This window comes from Narcine bancroftii, chromosome 5, assembly GCF_036971445.1.
Source record: "Narcine bancroftii isolate sNarBan1 chromosome 5, sNarBan1.hap1, whole genome shotgun sequence".
NCBI lineage: Eukaryota > Metazoa > Chordata > Chondrichthyes > Torpediniformes > Narcinidae > Narcine > Narcine bancroftii.
The window spans coordinates 24961642-24981065 of NC_091473.1; the positions used below are offsets into that span (position 1 = coordinate 24961642).

General features: G+C 39.0%; 1 protein-coding gene across 10 annotated transcripts in view; it reads left to right on the forward strand.

Moving 5' to 3' along the window:
• chl1b (cell adhesion molecule L1-like b) overlaps positions 1 to 19424 on the forward strand; it is a 687190-nt gene that overhangs the window by 179423 nt on the left and 488343 nt on the right. For 9 of the 10 annotated variants that reach the window (XM_069936961.1, XM_069936960.1, XM_069936966.1 and 6 more), the window contains 3 exons: positions 2739 to 2792; positions 11556 to 11667; positions 12061 to 12245. In XM_069936961.1, coding sequence (XP_069793062.1) covers positions 2739 to 2792; positions 11556 to 11667; positions 12061 to 12245 — 351 coding nt within the window. The remainder of the gene's footprint in view (positions 1 to 2738; positions 2793 to 11555; positions 11668 to 12060; positions 12246 to 19424) is intronic. The other variant, XM_069936964.1, reaches the window with a different exon arrangement.

The following is a 19424-nucleotide window of genomic DNA, read 5'->3' on the forward strand; positions in this document are numbered from 1 at the left end:
GGCGCCTTGGAGCGCACTCTGGCTCCTGGCCCTTCGGGCTGTCAGGGTTGGGGTGGCGGGCTGTCAGCGCTGGGGCAGCTGGCGCAGGCTGTAGGGGTTGGGGCAGCTGGCACGGGTTGTAGTGGTTGGGGCAGCTGGCGTGGGCAGAGCAGTTGGATCAGTGTGAGGACTGACATGGGGCTATGGGGAGAGAGCAGAGCAGTGGGATCTGTGTGGGGACCGACATGGGGCTATGGGAAGAGAGAGCAGAGCAGTGGGATCAGTGTGGGGACCAACATGGGGCTAGTTTAATTGGGGGATAATGTTTGGTGCAGACATTGTGGGCAAACGGGCTGTTCCTGTGGTGTACTGTTCTTTGTTTTAGATATTCATTATATTTGGTGTTTGCATTTCCCTCTGACAAACTCTCTGGGTTTTTATTTGCTACCCTGGTGTCTTTTGCTACTTGGTTCATGTGTAAATTGCTCTGCACTTCCGAGACCTGTGTGGTTATATATTTCTCCCGATACCTCTGCTAGTTCAAACTCTCTGCTGGTCTGATTCCTCTCTGAGCACTCAAGGTTTGGCATGGCTTTGGGCAGATTATCAACAAGCATTTGGTGCTCGGTGCCTGCATTGGAAAGCAACAAATTAATCTGTCACTTATAAGTGGGATCAGTATGGGGACAGACCGCGCTGGCCGCCCCAACCCCTACACCCTGCGCCGCCCACCCCAACCATTAAAGCCAACCCCTACAGCCCGCTCCGGCCACTCCAACCCACGACACCTGCCCCAACCCCTACAGCCCACGGTCAGCCGCCCCAACCCCTGCAGCCCGCTCCAACCGCCCCTGCCCTGATGTTCCATGCCGGGGGGCAGGGGCAGCGGGGAGGGAGGATGTCAGGCGCTCACCAGCTGATTGTCATCCCCTCAGCAACTGCTTTCAGGAGGATGCATTCAGGTGCTGAGAAGACCACTGTGCTGCGGCGATTATCCCTCCCGGACGAGGGTTACAAAGTTCGCATTGCATGCGCCTCCTGCGCTTTCAAGTGGCCTCCCGACAGCCGCATATGGGCATAATATGCAGCTTTATATCGCGGAATTTTGGACACCTGAAAGTGCCTATTGGTTAACAAGTGAGATTCACTTTAAGTCGATAATACCCAATGAAACTGAGAATACTAGTGGAGAGGGGCAGGGAAGTTATATTGTACTTTTAGCACCTTTTTCTCTTCTCATGTAAATCAAGCTTGTAATGAAAAATCACCAGTTTTTTTTCCCCCTTTTGTCTCAGTCCTAAATGAAGGGTGAGCTGTGGATGTGGAATCTGAGATGAGGGTGAATGCCCCTGATCACTGAAATTGAGTTGGGAGTTATTTGGAAGCCACTGTCTGCTGAGATAACTCTTTTCTGGAATTAGCATAGCATTGGTCTGCAGTTAGTCTTCCATGTATGAAGAGACTCGAGGAAACTGAGCACAGAATCCTCAGCACCTGCTGCTCCAAGGGGAGGTAAAATCCCCGCAACATTGCATACTTTCTCAATTTGTAGTAAGGAGTTTGACTTTCCCTGAACTACAGGATATGAAACCTTCTGGAGTTAACGGTGTTTCATTACCTCTGAGGATCTGATTTGAATATTCTGCAAACTTATGTGGATGGTGCTATAAAAAACTTCTTCTTTCACAGTTCCTGAAGTGCAATTATTTTTATTCTGATTGTTCTCCATGGAGGAGAAACCATGACTGATGTTGCACCCTCCAACCTCTTATGCAATCTGAGGAGATTCTTGTTCAACAGTTTAACACTCTGGATGTCTCTTTCTTTTTTAATTGTGGTCCCCTGCCATTATTGGCTCCATGCCAATCAGCCCTCTTTTGCTTTTATTGCAGAGCTTCCCGTTTTACATTCACGACCTCTTCCTTTGTTTGACATGTAACATTTACTCTCCACATCCACTCTGTGTGGTTTGCTTAATGTGAGTGTAGTTGTGTTCCACTGGATGTCCTTTCTGTTTGCAATCTCTGGTGTTAACTTATTTCCTCAGTCAAGATTCTATATTTGAGGAAGAATGTGAAGAGTTGTAATCAGTAAATATAACATTGTTTATCATCTTCTTGTAAAAGAGTGGTTATAAGCAGGTTGGAAGAGTCATATTTTCACATAATACAAGATTAAACCAATCATGACTTTCAGAATATGATGTTGATGCCTTTTTAAGCAATATTTTGCTGTGATGGAGGGAGAAGTGACTTCAGCATTAAGGTTATGAAGGGGGTAAAAATAAGTTCAGGCCCTGTGCCTGGTCACCACTTGATTGACTCACAGTCAATTAATAATTGATCACTTAGTAAAAGCATGATTTTAAGATTAATTTGCATTGATCAGCCCAGATGTTATATTCTCCTCCCTTCACAGTTGCAGACACTTATCCCTTATACATAGATGAAGGAAGCTTGTCTGAACCAAGAATCGTCATTAATGGAGGTGGACTCCAGACAGATTTCTGAGGAAAGGCAAATTTGAAAATGAGACGTTACAGAAAATTATATCTGTTGACAACTCCATACTTTATGGGACTTAAATTATTTTAGAACCGGTTCACGATAAATGTTGTCTTTGGTGATGCATGTGATATGTGAAATTAATTCTTTTGTTCATCTGCTTTATCCCTTACAAGTGTTTTGTTCATTATAATTTTTGTGTCTCCTTGTAACTTTTGTTTAATTTTCTGGTTTTGTTGACTGTGTTTGTTCCAGTTGCACGTTCCAATGATACAGAGTCACCTGTAACTGATATTGACCGGTCTGCTGGTGAGTGTTGAGTTCAACCACTCATGTAGATCTTCTGTACACTAACAGCTTAGCTGCTAATGCTTTGCATGAAGTAACACAAATCTTAAAAGTTGGCATTAATGCAGGATCAAAGAATTTGGAACACAAAATCATCAATGCTTTCAGGGGCATCACGTGTGATTAATTTGAAACTTAAGTTTAAGATGCCAAATTTAACAAACAGGCAAATATTTTCAAACACAGATATGACAAAAGGAGTAAAAACACAATGCTGGAGAAACTCAGCTGGTCAAACAGTGTCTTTTGTATAGCAAAGATAAAGATACATAACCGACGTTTCAGGCTTGAGCCCTTCATCAAGGTATGGAAAACTGTCAGCAGGTGTCTGAATAAAAGGGTAAGGGGAGAGGCGTGGTCGCAAAGGCAGGAGGTCATAGAGAAGTAGGGAGGGCACAGGAGCAAGTAAGGGGAGGAGGGATGGCTGGGTGATTGGAGAAGGAAGGGGTGGAGAGCTGACAGGGAGAAGGAAAGGGAGGGGGAAAGGAGAGCAGGTTAGCAGAAACCAGAGAAGTCGCTATTAATACCATCTAGTTGGAGGGTTCCCAAACAGAAAATCAGGTGTTGTTCCTCCAATTTACAGGTGGTCTTGGTGGGATAGTACATGAAGCCATGGACAGATATGTGAGAATGGGAGTGTGATGCAGAACTGAAATGGTTGACCACTGGGAAGATTCTGTCGCTGCTGCAGACGGAATGGAAGTGATCTCCCAGTCTGCGCCCAGTCTCTACTCAGCGAGCAGACTGGATTATAAATCTAAATCAGTTTGGGGCAATGGCACTTGAAGGGATTTTTTTTGTTCTGATCCAGCAACCAGGAAAGAAAACTAGATGCCAGAAACCTACAGAAAACTCAGCTAATCAGGCAGTATTTGTGGGGAGAGAGCTTTTGTTAGAACTGAAAAGGAAGCATGTCAAGTGGTGGGGGTGAAAGGGTTGGAAGTCTCTTAAACTGGGGTGAACATGTGGAAAAGCTGTAATGAAGGTTATTTGATCAGTGAGTCAATTAAAGCAGTTTGAGAGTGAGAACATAGGCAAATTAATGTGAGCAGGAAGACAGGCCCAATAGGTCAGAGAGGGGACAAAAAAAAACCTGGGTGTGTATTACAAACTGATGTGGACCAAGAAATCAAGTTACCTGAAATTGCAGATTTCAAAGTAAAGAAGGTTGCAGTGTGCCCAAACACACAATGAAGTGCTATTTCTCAAGCTTGGATTGGGTCTCATGGTTATAGTGAATGAATGCACACATTGATAGTGGTGTGAGAATTAAAGTGGTACACAACTGAAAGCTCAGGGTGTTCAATGACTGAACATTGTTATTCCACAAAGTGAACTCCCAATTTGCATTTGGTGTCTTGAGAACCTGAATGAGTACAGCGAGGCTGTCACACACTTTATCAGAACAGCTGTTCTGAGTATGCCCCACCAAATCATTCAGGGTTTTCCCCAACCAGAAGCCCTTGGATGAACAATTTATCTGTGGGCATTCACACAGATCCAGAGTGTAGCTGTGAGCACTCAGACTCGTCCAGAAGTCTAGCTGTGGACACTCAGACTGGTTCAGAAGTCTAGCTGTGGGCATTAACACATGTCCAAATGTGTAGTTGTGGACATTAACATGTATCCAAAGGTATAGCTGTGGGCACTCGCATGTCCTCCAAAGTATATTTTCGTGGGGTATGTGGAACTGTCTTTGTTTCAGTCCTATTGAGGCCCACTCTATCAATCATTTCATTGGTACACTAATGTACCGTACTCTCTCCTCACTGAAGCAGAAGTCTACAAGTTCATTACTTTTTCTGCCAATTTCCATGTTTCCCTCCCCATCACATGGTCAGTCTCTGATTCTTCCTTTTTTCCGGATCTTTCTGTCTCTATCTCAGGAGGTAGCCTATCTACTGAGATCCTTTTCATGTTTGCGGACACCCACAACTCTCTTGATGACACTTTGTCTGAATATGTTTCCTGTAAAGGCTCCATTCCATTCTCCCAGTTTCTCTCTCACTCAGCTTTTTTTTCTGAATGAAATACAGTATATCTAATATTCTTGCCTTAAGATAGTTAAGACTTGTTACAAATAGAAGAATTAGGAGCAGAAAATTTTAGTGTTGTCTAAATAAATAATCAACATGTGTATTCATACTATCTACAGGAATACTAAGGAATGTATCTAAGTTTAATTTTGCTTTGGAAGTAGCACAGCTTTTGGGATCTGCATAGTCCAGGGAATGTTTGTGGAGAGAAAAAAGTTTTCAACAGCTAGTTGTCAACTGTCTTTCGGAGCAGCTCAAAACTCATGAATCATACTTGCATTTGGGAATTACAAGGCTTTGTGAAAGGAACATCCAGAAAGAACTCCCAGTCACATTGAAATGTTCATTATTGCATTCTTAGAAACAGGTGCTTTGAACAGGTTCTTAGAAACAGTTTGCTTATTGTGCAGCTCTGAGTGCCATGCCTTTGTTTTCAAGAAGTATAATCAAGATCAGTAAATGCGGTGGTTTCTTTCTGGAGTACACAATGCTGTGAACAACAAATGTTCATCTAATTCCCAGTGTAATTTAAATAACATTTACATTTCTGTCTTAAGTTAAAATGAATTGCACATTGTGAAATACAAAACTAGCTTAATTTGGTAAAATGATTGTGATAATCTTGTTTTAATTATGTTGCTCCTCAGCAGAACTACTTTTAGCATTTTCTCTTTATGATCGCAGCCTTTAAAATATTCAAATTAAAGACAAAGTCAATGTACTGACATACTCGAGCTTCCAGTCAATTCCAAAAATTAGAAATAACATTGGGGAAAAAAAACTATTCCACACAGCAGACAGAAACTGCAAAAGAATTTCACAGAATCCTCCTGACATGATTATACAATTGTGACATTGTAAACACTCCCTATGCATAATAATAATGGAGAATGGGGTTGTATATTAAATCTGCTATTCTACCTAACTTGCATTGTAAAGATCTCAAAGTAAGTGCTTCTTAACTGAACTTTATTTGAATCAGCCATCCAAATTAGCTTAAATGCAAAGAAGCACAAGCAACTTGCCTTTCTTTTTCTTTTCCAAAATTTTTTACAAAATTTATCGATATGCCTTGGAACATTGGATAACTTAAAATGTGCGCTTCACAACTGCAAGAAGTTACCATGAAAATGAGATTTTCAATAAAACCTGGGAGTGACGGTTTGCACGATTCAATGGCCAGTATAAGACTTGTGAGGAATAATGCTTCTGAAATGGAGGCTGGTTTGTAACGATGTGTGTGGGTCAGATTTAAATGGACTTAAGATAATCCCCTTTCTATCCTGTTATGTGGATCCTGAAAGGCAGCAAATAAACTTAAGGTTGCTCAGCTCCTGAAAGCAAGAGAATAAAAGTTTCATCTTCTATTTTGCCACCTGCTGAAGTGCGTGTCCATTTTTCCCAAATAGTATCCAGATTTCCAACACGCACAGTCCACTGGCTTAAAAAAAACCTGTGATTTAATTGTAATGCCATTGTGGAGTTTTTTTTCTTTAAACGAGAGACATTAAATAAAACTTAGTTTCTTGCCTCCATAATGACCAAATGTTATTCATTGTCGAAACATTGATTTTCCCAACAAAAACATTTTAGATATCACATGTAAATCTCGTAAAGTCTGTTGATGTCAATACATCCAATGTGGGAAGTATAATTTATATTTAAAAAAATCAATAATAAGAATTAACTTGATGCATCCCCTAATGTTCCCTCTGGTCCTTCATTTTATGTTGCGAATCGAATGATCTGGATTGTCCACGTCTCCTTTTGTGATCAGCCGAAAGGAGTTGTAATTTTGAGGAACTAGCTGGGTACTGGCAGTTTTCAGGCTCATTCTTCCAACCCAGAAAATAAATAGTGAGCATTGGTCAGGAATGAAACTCAGCTCCAAGACTTTTAAAACTTTTGTGCCAAATATTTGTTTGTGAAAGTAGAGAGATCGGAGCGGTTCAGTAGGTCAGGCAGGGAATTTTCACTCAACATTTTTGGCCAGTTACTTTAACAAGATTCTCAATAAAGGATATGATTTGAAAGGATTTGACCAGTTCTCTCCCTGGATGCTGCCTGATCCACTGAGTCCATCCAGCCTTGCTTTGTTTGGTCAAGACTCCAGCATCTGCAGTTTTAATGTTTCTGTATTTCTTTGCTCGAGCTGTCTTGTTGCCTGGGAACCCATGTGCATAGTCTGTTCCATTGCAAATAGACCCAACTTACGATGTTCCGACTTCAGATAATTCAAAGTTATGATGATCTGAATCCTTTTTGAATAAAGGCAAGTCGGAATTTACCTGTATCTATGTGGTTACATTTCCTTCTCTGATCGCTTCCACTGCCACCAACCCCCCCTAATTGTCACCAGTTTGGTGCTGCTCTTGTAGTGACATCAAGGAAACGTTCTTTGTTTGATCCAATGCAATTTTAAAAAAAAGGTGATTTGGAACGCATGCACTGATTGCCGTTGCTGGGGAGGGAGAGAAAGCAATGGCAATCTGCACCGGCATTCCAAACAGGTTGCGAATTTATGCCACTGCCCTTAGTTACCAGGAACCATCTTGGGCTCCTGCCAGGAGTGGGATGTTGGCCTCCCTGCAGAACCAGCGTAGAAAACTATCTACACAGGTAAACCCTGATGTGATAATTTCACTTTAGGAAGCAAGTCGCGAAACCGAACCCCATCGTTAGGAAGGGTTGACCTGTAGTTTATTTTAAAGAGGAATGTTTTTGTTAAAGCATATGATAAAAGGTCTGTGGGACATCTATCTGGTTGATTGACGATATAGAAATCATGAGGTATTAAATATTCCAAATCTAATTGACGTGACACTGTATCTTCCCATTTATAGCCCTGCAGTATTTCTTTTTCACACTGATTTATCAGAACATGAATAGCTTTATAATTGACAGCTGAAGCAAAGGTTGTGGGATGTGGTTTTGAATTTGAAAGTGACATGAATTACAGTAGATGGCTCCAGGTGAAGAACGAGAAGTAATATGAAGGACCAAGTGGTGGCCTCCAATACTGTTTATTTTATGTTTTACTTCAGGCAGATAGAGTCGCCTCTTCTTTCTTATTGTTCGTTCTGACTTCTGCACTGAATTGAGATGATGTGCTCTGCAACTATGCCAGTGCTCAGCAGGAATGAAATATCCTGGCTCAAAGGCATTGCATGGCATATGTGCCTTTAAGGAGAGAAATGATAAGGACACAGGGAGAATGAAACAGAAGGCTACAAAGATAGAGTAGGAGATGCCTTGGATAGTGCATTAACCAGCAATGCTGAATGTCCTGATTTAATCCTGTCAATCATGTGGTTTCTTCAGGCTGTCTGATTTCAGAAGGTAACCTGGTTTATCTTTGCCTGCAGGGTATCTTCCCATCTCCTGAATAATCATTGAGCAAACTAACGATGCATGCATGTGCAACCTTCATGTGTAATCTCTTCCTAACATGCTTCTCAATAATACCTGCGCAAGGCTGTTCTCCTCATAATTTTTGTTGAACTGGTCATCACTTTGCCTTGTCATTTGCTCAGCTGACCTCTACATGGATATGCTTGCTTGTTTCTTCACAAATCAGTTTTCATAATCAGTTGACTGATGATGTGACACAGCTTTTCAAGGTTTTGCTGCAGTGCTCTTTCCATGGGTAACATTCAGAAGCCCTAAATTTACGCACAATAGAACAGAACCATAATCATTTTGTAGTTCTATCTCGTTCTAGACCAGTGGTGGGAAAAACTGCCCAGAGACTTTCAGCAGACTTGACAACAGAGTTATGCAGTCAGTTTGATTGCAGTGCCCTCTATTGTGAACTTGTGGCGAAGCAGCCCTTCAGACTCAAAAGAATTCACCCTGAGATGCCAAATGCAGCTGTAAAACATCCAGGGAACATCAAGTTTATTCACTGAGTAGAGAGAAAAGGATATGTCCAAATGATGGCATTAAAGAAGAGAAATAAAATAAAACAAAGAGAAAACCCAATAAATAAAATGGTGCAGATGGAGGAAAGCTGAAGTAAAAATAGAATTGCTTGGGTAATACTCAGAAGGAAAAGGAAGCATTTTTGGAGATTTTTAAAAATCATAATCTTGTAGGCCTTTGATTATTGAAAATTGAAGGGTGATCTGAATGAGTTGCTCAAAATATTTGAAGTGTTTTTCTTCGATTGGGGAAAATCCAGGGTCTTATCAGAAAAATTTGAGGCAGGTCATTGAAAAGCAAAATTTAAAAAATACATTTTCTCTTCAGCAAAAACGCAAGTCTAAACCCAGGAGTCACGGTCTTTTAGGAACAGGAGTAATTAAATATTTGAACCTCAAAATTCAGGAAGGAAATTCAAGATGTAAGACCACAAATGGAATTTAAGCACAGATCAGCTATAATGGGAGAGCAGGCCTGAGGGACTGTATGGCCTGATGTGCATCCTACCTGCTGAACCAACTGATGCGCCTTTAAACCAGAGTTCAGACTGATAATGAAAACATCCTAGCACTTATGGTCATAATGATTTCTGGATGTTAAAACTGGGTATTTTTAAAAAGTAATCAACATTTTGCCTCTGGTTATACATTTAATATACTTGCTGCTATTTGATGCTACTTGCATAATGAATTATTTGCTAAGAAGGAGAGCATGTTGAAGTTATGATTCTTTATGTCTACACTTTGATTGACACATACACATATTTGCTTTTGGCTGTGCAAGACTTCAAGACTTACTGAATAAGCAGTTTATCTTTTATTGGATTAATGTGTTTCCATGTATCCAAGTAACTCTGATAATTAAAATACAATCAATAAAATAAAGTAATTATTATGCAGAATAAATTGTAAATGTTATTATACTAAAGTAATTCTGAACATGGCCAAAATGTTTCATCATGTTGAGATAGTCCAGGGCAAGTTAACATCGGAGTAACAACTCATCAAATGGCCCATTTGTTATTTGTGTGGAGAAGGGTGCCATGCTTAGTGTAGCGGTCAGCACAATGTGGCAATCCGGCGCTGTCAACAAGGAGCTTGCATGTTCTTCGCATGACTGCTTCCATTTCCTCCGGATGCTGCAGTTTCTGCCCATATGCCAAAGAAGTACTGGGTTCGTGTTTCAACAATAAAGTCTGTAGATACTGTCTTCTTTGGCTTGGCTTCGCGGACGAAGATTTATGGAGGGGGTAAAAAGTCCACGTCAGCTGCAGGCTCGTTTGTGGCTGACAAGTCCGATGCGGGACAGGCAGACACGATTACAGCGGTTGCAGGGGAAAATTGGTGGGTTGGGGTTGGGTGTTGGGTTTTTCCTCCTTTGCCTTTTGTAGCTAAATACACAAACGTGCTGTAGAAATTCAGCAGGTTACAGAGTGCTCCTTATGCAGCAAAGGTACAGTATCAATGTTTTGGGTCTGAGCCCTTCATCAGGTTGTGAGCAAAAAGCAGACAGGTGCCTGAATAAAATGGTGGGTAGGCGGTAAGGAGAGGAACACAGGCCAGGTGGAAATTGCTGGGAGGGCTGAAGAGAAAAAAAAGCTGGGAAATGATAGGGGAGGGGATAGCTCTCTGAATAGTGAGGGAAGTGGGTGGGGAAGTGGAGAAAAGGAGATAGGGAAAGAAGGAGAAACAGGGATGACCCCTGCCAATTCACAAGTGATGTTATTTCACTTGGAAGGACTCTTTAGGGTCCCAAATGGCGATGAGTCAGGAGGTTTTACCAGCGATCATAGGGATAGATACCAAGAAGGCAATTGGTAAGAACGGATGAGCGGACGAGGGAGTCCCGGAGTGAGCTGTCCCTGTGGAAGGTGGAGTTCGGAGGAGAGGGAAAGATGTGTCTGGTGGTGGGATCATGTTGTAGGTGGTGTAAATTGTGTAGAATGCAGAGTCTGGTGGGGTATTAGGACAGAGTGGGCCAGGGCAGATGAGTGGGAAATAGAGGGAATACGGGTAAGGGCAATTAATGGTGATAGAGGGGAAGCCATATTTTTGGAAGAAGGAGGACATCTCAAATGATCTGGAATGGGAGTCCACATTCTGGGAATAGATACAACGGAGAAGCAGGAATTTTTAAAAAAGAGTAGAATTCTTACAGGGGACAGGGAGTGAAGAATGGTAGTCGATATAATTGTGGGAGCTGGTGGATATGTAGAAAATATCTGAAAAGTATTTGCTTCTTGAAAGATGGAGACTGAAAAATCAAGTGTTGCCAGAGATGGACTAAAGGAGCAAGTGGATTAATTAGTCATGTGGACTTGTGGGCCAAATGGCCTTTTATTGTGCTGTGTCTCTAAATTTAAAAAAAACCTGGATTGGCTCAATGAGGTTTATTGAAGGACCCCAGTACCATGTAAGTCTGCTGTGATAATGAGTTTTCCCATGTCTTACTCCAGACACTGGAGAGCAGGAACATTCCACTTATGTACCACAATTTTCAGATATTGAAATGTGGTTGAGCTATATTCATATCTTTTGAATTTGGTTGAGAGGAATTATTTTTAATTTTAACAGTCTCTCATTGCAAATTTTTATTTTATTTCTGGTCATCTGTTGAATACTAATTTACATGCATAGTTTGATTTCATTTTATTTTCTTTAACTTTTTAAAAGTCACTGAGATCCTTGCCAAAATTCAAGTTGCCATTATGAAAATTATCACCTGTTCACCTAAGGTCACATTAAAAATGAACTCTTTCACCTTGCAGCAAATTCAATAAAAGATCGACCTCCAAGTTTTCTGACCCCTTCTGGCAGCAGCTCAATGATAACTGCACTACGAGGCAAGACTCTACAGTTGGAATGTATTGCTGAAGGGCTGTGAGTAGAAACAAAGCAACACTTCAAGTAATTAATAGTCCACTTTGACACTGGAACGAGCATGACAAGTTTAGTCTCTGACTTCAGGGGAAATGGTGTACACACAGATGTTCACCTAGTTCATTAATTTTGCCACATGAGCTCATGATTTTGGCCTCTTGACATAATGTTGATCATTTCAGAATTTATTAATTATGTGATGTGTTTGCATGTATATTGTAAACTGGTGGGTAATTTCTATATTTTCAGTCCATTACTCTAAGTAACACTAGCTATGCAATTATTTTGCAGATAATTTATTGATTTAACACAAAATATTCCAATTGATTTGCACTATGAATTCTGTTTGACAGGATTAAGTTATTTCCTAACTGCCTCTTGTTTCTTTCTCAGCCCCACTCCACAAATATCTTGGTCTAAGATAGATGGTGATATGCCCAAACATAGAGCCACAGAAGAGAATTTCAATAAAACCTTGAAGATCACTAATGTGACAGAACTGGATGATGGAAAGTATCAGTGCAAGGCTGAAAATGCATTTGGTGTAGAGAAACATGCTTTCTCTGTTACAGTGGAAGGTAATGTCCTCAGTTCATTTGATCAAATTGCATTACGATAATGCTTTGTACATAGACTGTGATATTACATTACATTTTAACTATGACCCAACTAACTTGATTTAACAACATTTACATTATTTAAGATTGAATTCATTTAATCTGTGCAATGTTCAATGCATTAATGATCAGCTCAATTGGTCTATTTAAAGTCTTGTGTAAGAATGGCAAATCCGTGATAAATAATGACGTCAGGAATGATTGCAACCTTCAATTAATGACCAGATAAACTTGTGGTACTGCCTGTTAAATTAAATCTGGCTGAGTGGATTCAATGCCAGAGAATTGAGATTCTGTCAAGTAAACTCAAAATGAAATGTCTGATTGTTGAATTGTTTTCAGTTTTAATATGGTCATTTTTTTTTATTGATGAGTGCTCTTGGTTAAAATAATATGCATCAGAATTGAGAACACAATGAATACTAAAATTTAGTTTATAAACAGTTCCAGGAATATAAAATTATTTTGCACCAGGATAACTGTGAATATTTTATTATCTTTCTATCTATCTATTGTATTTGTTCTCTCTTTTTAATTCAATTAAGTCAACATTGCAATTATTTTTTTTACAAAGTACCTGTTTGACTGCAGCAAGTTCAGTGCATATGTACAACATACAATGTATTTGACAACAAATTCATTATCTGTATAATTATATTTGTATAGAGATTAAAATTGATCAGTGGGGAAGTTATTTGAGGGCATTCTGAAAGACAGGATCTCTTAGCATTTGGAAAGGCAAGGGCTGAATAGAAATGTCAGCAAAACTTGTGCATGGGGAAACTTGTTTCTTAATTTACTGAGTTTTTTAAAAAAGGTGACCCAAGAGGATTGACAAGGGCAGGTTGGCAGATTTGTCTACGTGGGCTTCAGTAAGGCTTTGACACGATCCTGTAAACTGGTCCGGAAGGTGAGATCACATGGGATCCAGAGCTCGCTCGCCAATTTGATACAAAATTAGCTTGGAAACAAGTGTCAGATTCTGGTCATGGACAGGTTGTTCTCAGTTGGACACTTGTGACAAAGGAGCAATGTATTGAATACAAGAGTTGGGGCATCATTTTGCAGCTAGAACATTGTATGCATTTCAGAATGCCACACAAGAGAATGCATGTGATTCAGCTGACGAAGGTGCAGAAAAGATTCACATGGATGTTATCGGGAATGGAGGGCTTGAGATGTAAGGAGTGATGGGATCATCTGCGACTGTTTTCCTTGGATCTAATGACCTTAGAAGTTTATTAAATCATGAGGGGGTTAACATTTAGAACTGGGATGAGAAGACTTGTCTCCTCAGGATCTGTGGACACGAGTTGCTGAGTAGCCATAAGACAGAGTTTCTTGGATATTAGGGAATCATAACAAGTGCTTTGTTCAGGAAGGTGTCAAAGAGGAAAAAAATCTGATATGATCTTACAAGATTATGAATAGACAAAAAGGAGTGAAGGAGCAAATGATCTATTCTGGTCTTAATTCTTTTTTTTTCATATTGGTTGTGATTGGAGTTGAGCAAATGGTCTTGGACGGTTGGGTTTTGCCAGAGCAAGCAGATTATGGGCATAGACTCATGCTGATTGGCTCAGGATGGGCAGGGAAATTATAGAGCCTTGGGCATGATATATAAAATCTTCTGAAAGAGAATTTTGAAAGGTGCTGACTGAATTAAAAGGCAGCACATTTACAGTGTTGTATTCAGGAATGGAACAAGGTCTGAAGAGATGTCTAAGTACATTCAGGATGTTTTCCATCTGAGCTAATGGATACACAGCTTAAGATGGAACATCATTGAAAAGTTTACCAGAGAATCCTCCTGATACTATTTTGATGACGAATCAATTGTTTTCAAGTGCCTTGCTTCACTTCTTTTAAAGCTGATGTACTCCACCTAGTGGAAATCTTTTATAATCATTCAATGGGGTATTTTTTTATTAATTGAGGTAAGAACAAAATAAGTATAATTTTAATTGCTTGAAGCACTGACCTTTTCTTTAAAAAAAATTAAATTGAGAGTAAAATGTTACTGCTGTTAAAATTTGAATGTTAATGATAGTTCAGAGAAAAATACCATATATTGGGAATTCCCCAACTACTTTAATTCAGTGTTTCATGAGGAAGGAATCTACTCCTGGGAAACAAGGCTTGGGCAATTAGTACTTCCTTTGTCAGCACTGCTCAAATCCCAGGAAAGATTTTATGTAAATAAAGAGACAATTAATTTAAATTATTTGACATTTTTTTAACCATAATCTTGACAATTTTCTGATATCCAACTGCATTCCATACACGTTTTTTGTGGAAAATAGCTTCTCTCTGAGATAAAAATACAAAAGAAATAAACATGCTTATTTGTTGTTATAAATTGCAATTTTTCTCCACAGCATTCTTTTTACAAAACACGTAGAATCCTCTGTCAATCTTCAATTTGTATTCTAAATTCAACATTACTGTGGGAGAATTTCTCTGCAGGATATTCTCATTGAGTACCTGCTATTAGAACTTCATTCCCTCTTTCTAAATTTGTGAAGTTTATGTCAGAATTTGTGGGGATGAAACAAATCTTTCCTGGCACTAATCTTAGATTTCCACACTGCTCCACAGATACTGTGGTGTTAAAATGACCAAAATTAAGTCGTAATTCTGCCTGGATCACAGGAAAAAGAATCCCAGGGCTGTATGTGATGTCATGTTTATCCTCTAACAATAAATCTGAAATCTGAAAATCTATTTTCCAGCATGTTCAAATTGTGGGATTACAGAGGCTCAAATTACTGAAGAGAGCATGTTTTACCATTTATTTAAGGGACCTTAACAAAATGCTCAGTTTTACAATTTGTTTGCCTCAACCCCTTTTTCTAATTGATAGACTGCCCTTGCAGAGTGTAACGTGTCATATTTAGGAAGATAAGTTATGCTGGTGTCAGAATCTAGCAGCACCGAAGTTAAGTTAATCCTAGAGATTTTGACAACATAATCATGGACATTGTTGGGCTGTGTTTGTCAACAGTATGTTCTCAGTATCAATTTCAAAATTTTTATTGTGGTTGATAGTGGAACATGTAGAGCTTTGAGGTTAGAAGTATTGATAATGCTGTAAAACACCTTTTCATTTCAAAAATAAGTAGCGAGTGGAATAGCATGGGTAACAACGGAACAGATAGTGAAGCTGGTTCCTTACCTTTCAGATGATCTATTTAATAATGATTGTTTGTGCTGTCCCTGTGGAGTTTTTGCATTTTCTGCTTTCTTTCAAGTCCCAGAGACGTGTGTTGATGGGTTCCTCGGGTCACTGTGAGTAGCCGCAAGGGTGTGCAGATGAGTGATGGAATCTGGCAGTTGTTGAGGACAATATCAGAGATGATAGAGTGAGATTAGTAGAGATAATAGAAGTAAGGCATTCACAGTAAATGGTAGGGCCTGGAGGAGCAAAGAGATCTGGGAATACAGCTTCATAATTCCCTGAAGGTAGCATAGCAGGTGGGATGGTTGTTAAAAAAAAAGCTTTTGGCATCTTTGCATTTATAAATCAAAGTATTGAGTACAGGAGTTGGAATATTATGTTGAAGTTGTTTAAGACACTAGTGAGGCCAAACCTGGAATATTGTGTACCGTTCTGGTCACTTAACTAAAAGAAAGATATCAATAACATTGGAAGAGTGCAGAGAAGATTTACTAGGATGTTGATGGGTCCTCAGAAGATGAGTTTCATGGAAAGATTAAACAGGTTAGAATTTTATTCTTTGGAGTGAAGAAGAATGAGGGGAGCTTGCTGAAGGTTTACAAGATTATGAGAGGTACCGACAGAGTTGGTGCGAGTAGGCTTTTTCCACTTATATTGGGGGAGATAAATACAAGAGGTCATGGTTTTAAGCTGAAAGGGGAAAGGTTTAGGGGAAAGTTATTCACTCAGAGAGTGGAATGAGCTGCCATTTGATGTGGTGAATGTGGACTCGATCTTGAGTTTTAAGAATAGATTGAATAGATACATGGATGGGAGAGGTCTGGAGAGTTATGGAATGGGAGCAAGTCAGTGGGACAAGCGAAATAGTGATCAACACAGACTAGAAGGGCTAAATGGCCTGCTTTCCGTGCTGCAGCATTCCATGGATCGGTGGATCTACAGGTGTCTAACCTTTTATCCGGGATCATCTCACACCTGCCATTGTTCGGAATCTTATGGATTTTGGAAAAGCCACAGAGTCTCACTCACCTTCTGGACCAAGTCCTTCCCAGAAACTGATTCTCACTACTCCCCAGTGCCAGCTGCTCATCTACTACCTGGCGCTATTATTCACCAAGCACCAAACTGTAGCTATGACCGTTAAACTGGACACACCTCCCCTTCATGTGATGGGTCAAATCTGTGGTGCCACGCACAAGGAGGGCCCTACCCAGCGGTCCTCCATAGACATGTGCAAGTGGTATATCACAGACTATGCAGAGTGGTCCTGAGTGGATCAGCTACTTGCATGAACCAATTATGTCCCTGCCCTCCTACCTACCACCCCACTGCCCAACATCGAATCCAGTGAACGCTGGTGGGGTGCATGTTTCAGGAACTGCTATTTTCTTCTTGACAATCTGACAAACACTAGGGTGCCAACTCTCAGAGTGACTTCCCAACTGGTGAACAGGGCTAGGGAATGTTGGTTTAGATGTTTTGATGAGCACTGGTTCAATCTGTTGGTAGGGTGCAGCGAGTGTGAACGGAATAGTGTCCAGATCCGCCAATGTCCACAGCTCCCCATGTGATGGTATGGCTGATGCTTTTCAGGATATGTTGTGGCTTTTAAAAATTTTATTTATAATTTGTATATCATATAATATTAATTACAACCTATTCATACAGAAAATATATAATTAAATAAACCACCCACCACCCAACCTCCCTCATCCACACCACTAACACCCACCCTCCTGCCCCTTCCACCTACAAAGAAAGAAGAAAGGAGATCATTACGTACACAAGAATATTTAACTTTTTAGCTGTGGAAACCAAGACATTCACTGGAGCGGATTGAGAGATTCAATCTTCAAACCAAAAATTTTTAGGTATGGGCTCCATAATTTTACAAAAAAATGATATTTATCTCTTAAATTATACATGATCTTTTCTAAAGGAATACATGGTTTCATTTTGCTTTCCTAAAACTAAATTAGATTTCCAGGTGATGGCCAAACATTTTTTAGAAAGGGCGAAAGCAAGATGTAAAAATTCAGTTTGATACATCATCAGTTTTAGTCCTAAAGCAATCGACTTAATGTCCCCTAATAAAAACAACATTGGATCAAACGGAAACTCACTTTTAATACTGTGCCAAAAACAATTTAACTTGTATCCAAAAAAATTTAACTTTAGAACAGGTCCAAATTGAATGAAAATAAGTACCTATCTCTTGTCCACATCTAAAACACAAATCCAAAGAAATTAAATTAAGTTTCTTTAATTTTTGAGGAGTTAAATATAATTGATGTAAAAATATTATTTAGTACTAATCTATATCTTACATTTATAACCTTAGTCATACTATCCTTACACAAATTTCTCCAAACATTTTTATCTATCTTCCTATTTAAATCAGATTCACATTTTAATCATGATTTATGAACATTGAACCTAGACATTTTATTTTGTAGTAACTTATACAATTCAGAAATAAACTTATTTGTTTCTTCTTTAGTAAGTAATAATTCCAAAGCAGATCGTCTCAGTACAGGTACATGATCCTTTATTCGGAAGCCTTGGGGGACTGTGTGTTCTGAATTTCGGATTTTTCGGGATTTCAGAAAGCCAACCCGAATTGTGCTGCCATATCCACCCCCACCCCCTCCAGTCACCTGGCCGTCTCCCCCAACCACGATCCCTCGGCTGCCTCCCCCAACCACCAGTCCCTCGGCTGCCCAGCTTCCTCCCCAACCACAGTCCCTTGGCCGTCTCCCTGAACGCGGTCCCTCAGCCGCCCAAATTGAAATTTTTGCAAGACCTTAAATAAATAATTCAATTCTAATCTATCAAAAGCCTTTTCAGTATCTAACGATAAAACTCATGCTAAATCCAATTGCTTCTGAAAACTATGAATTCGACTAATTCATTTAGTTATATTATCAGCAGAATATACTTTCTTAATAAATCCAGATTAATCAAAATGAACCAACTCAGGTAAATATTGACTCAATCTATTAGCCAAAACTTTAGCAACAATCTTATGATCAATATTTATAACGATATTGGCCTATAAGATTCCGATTTTAATAAATCTTTATCTTTCTTAGGTATTACTTTTATTACAGCATTTAAAAAAGATTCTGGTAATGATCAAAGTACAGTTACTTGTTTTACTACTTCCATTAATAAAGGCATCAATATGTTTTTAAATTTTTTATAAAATTCAGACGTAAACCCATCTTCACTGGGAGATTTACTTCTTTCAACATAAATGGAGAATCTAAATCCTTTTTAGCTTGGCAATTCAAAGGTGGATGTTGAAGCTTCTGTAAAAAGTCATTAATTTCTCCTTCATTATTCAATGATTGAAATTAATATAACTTAGTATAATACTCTCTAAAAGAATAGATTATATATTGTAGTTTATTAGTAAGTTTTGAATTCTTTTTGACAGCATTAATAATTCTTGATGCTTGCTCCATTTTCAATTGCCAAGCTAATACCTTATGTGCTCGTTCTCCTAATTCATAATATTTTTGTTTTGTTCTATCAATTCATTTCTCAATCCTATGTCTGAATTGAATTATAATGCATTGTTTTTATTTATCAATTCAAGCCTTTTTTTATCAGATGTTTTTTTTTGTAATTGTTTTCCAAAATTATTATTTCCTTCTCTAATTTATCTACTACCTTAATTTTAGTCAAATTTTCATTGAATAACTAATTAATAGGCCCCTTAAATAAGCTTTAAATGTATCCCTTAAAACAAATTTATTATCAACTGAATTAATATTATGTAAATACATCTGTATTTGGCTTCTCTTAAAATCACAAAATTCTATATTTTTAATAATGATGAATTAAATCTCCATCTATAAATTGAATAAATTATATCAAAATTCAAGCATGACATAAATAATGGTGAGTGATCTGATAAAATTCTAGGTTTATATTGTACATATTCAGTTCTTCCTTGT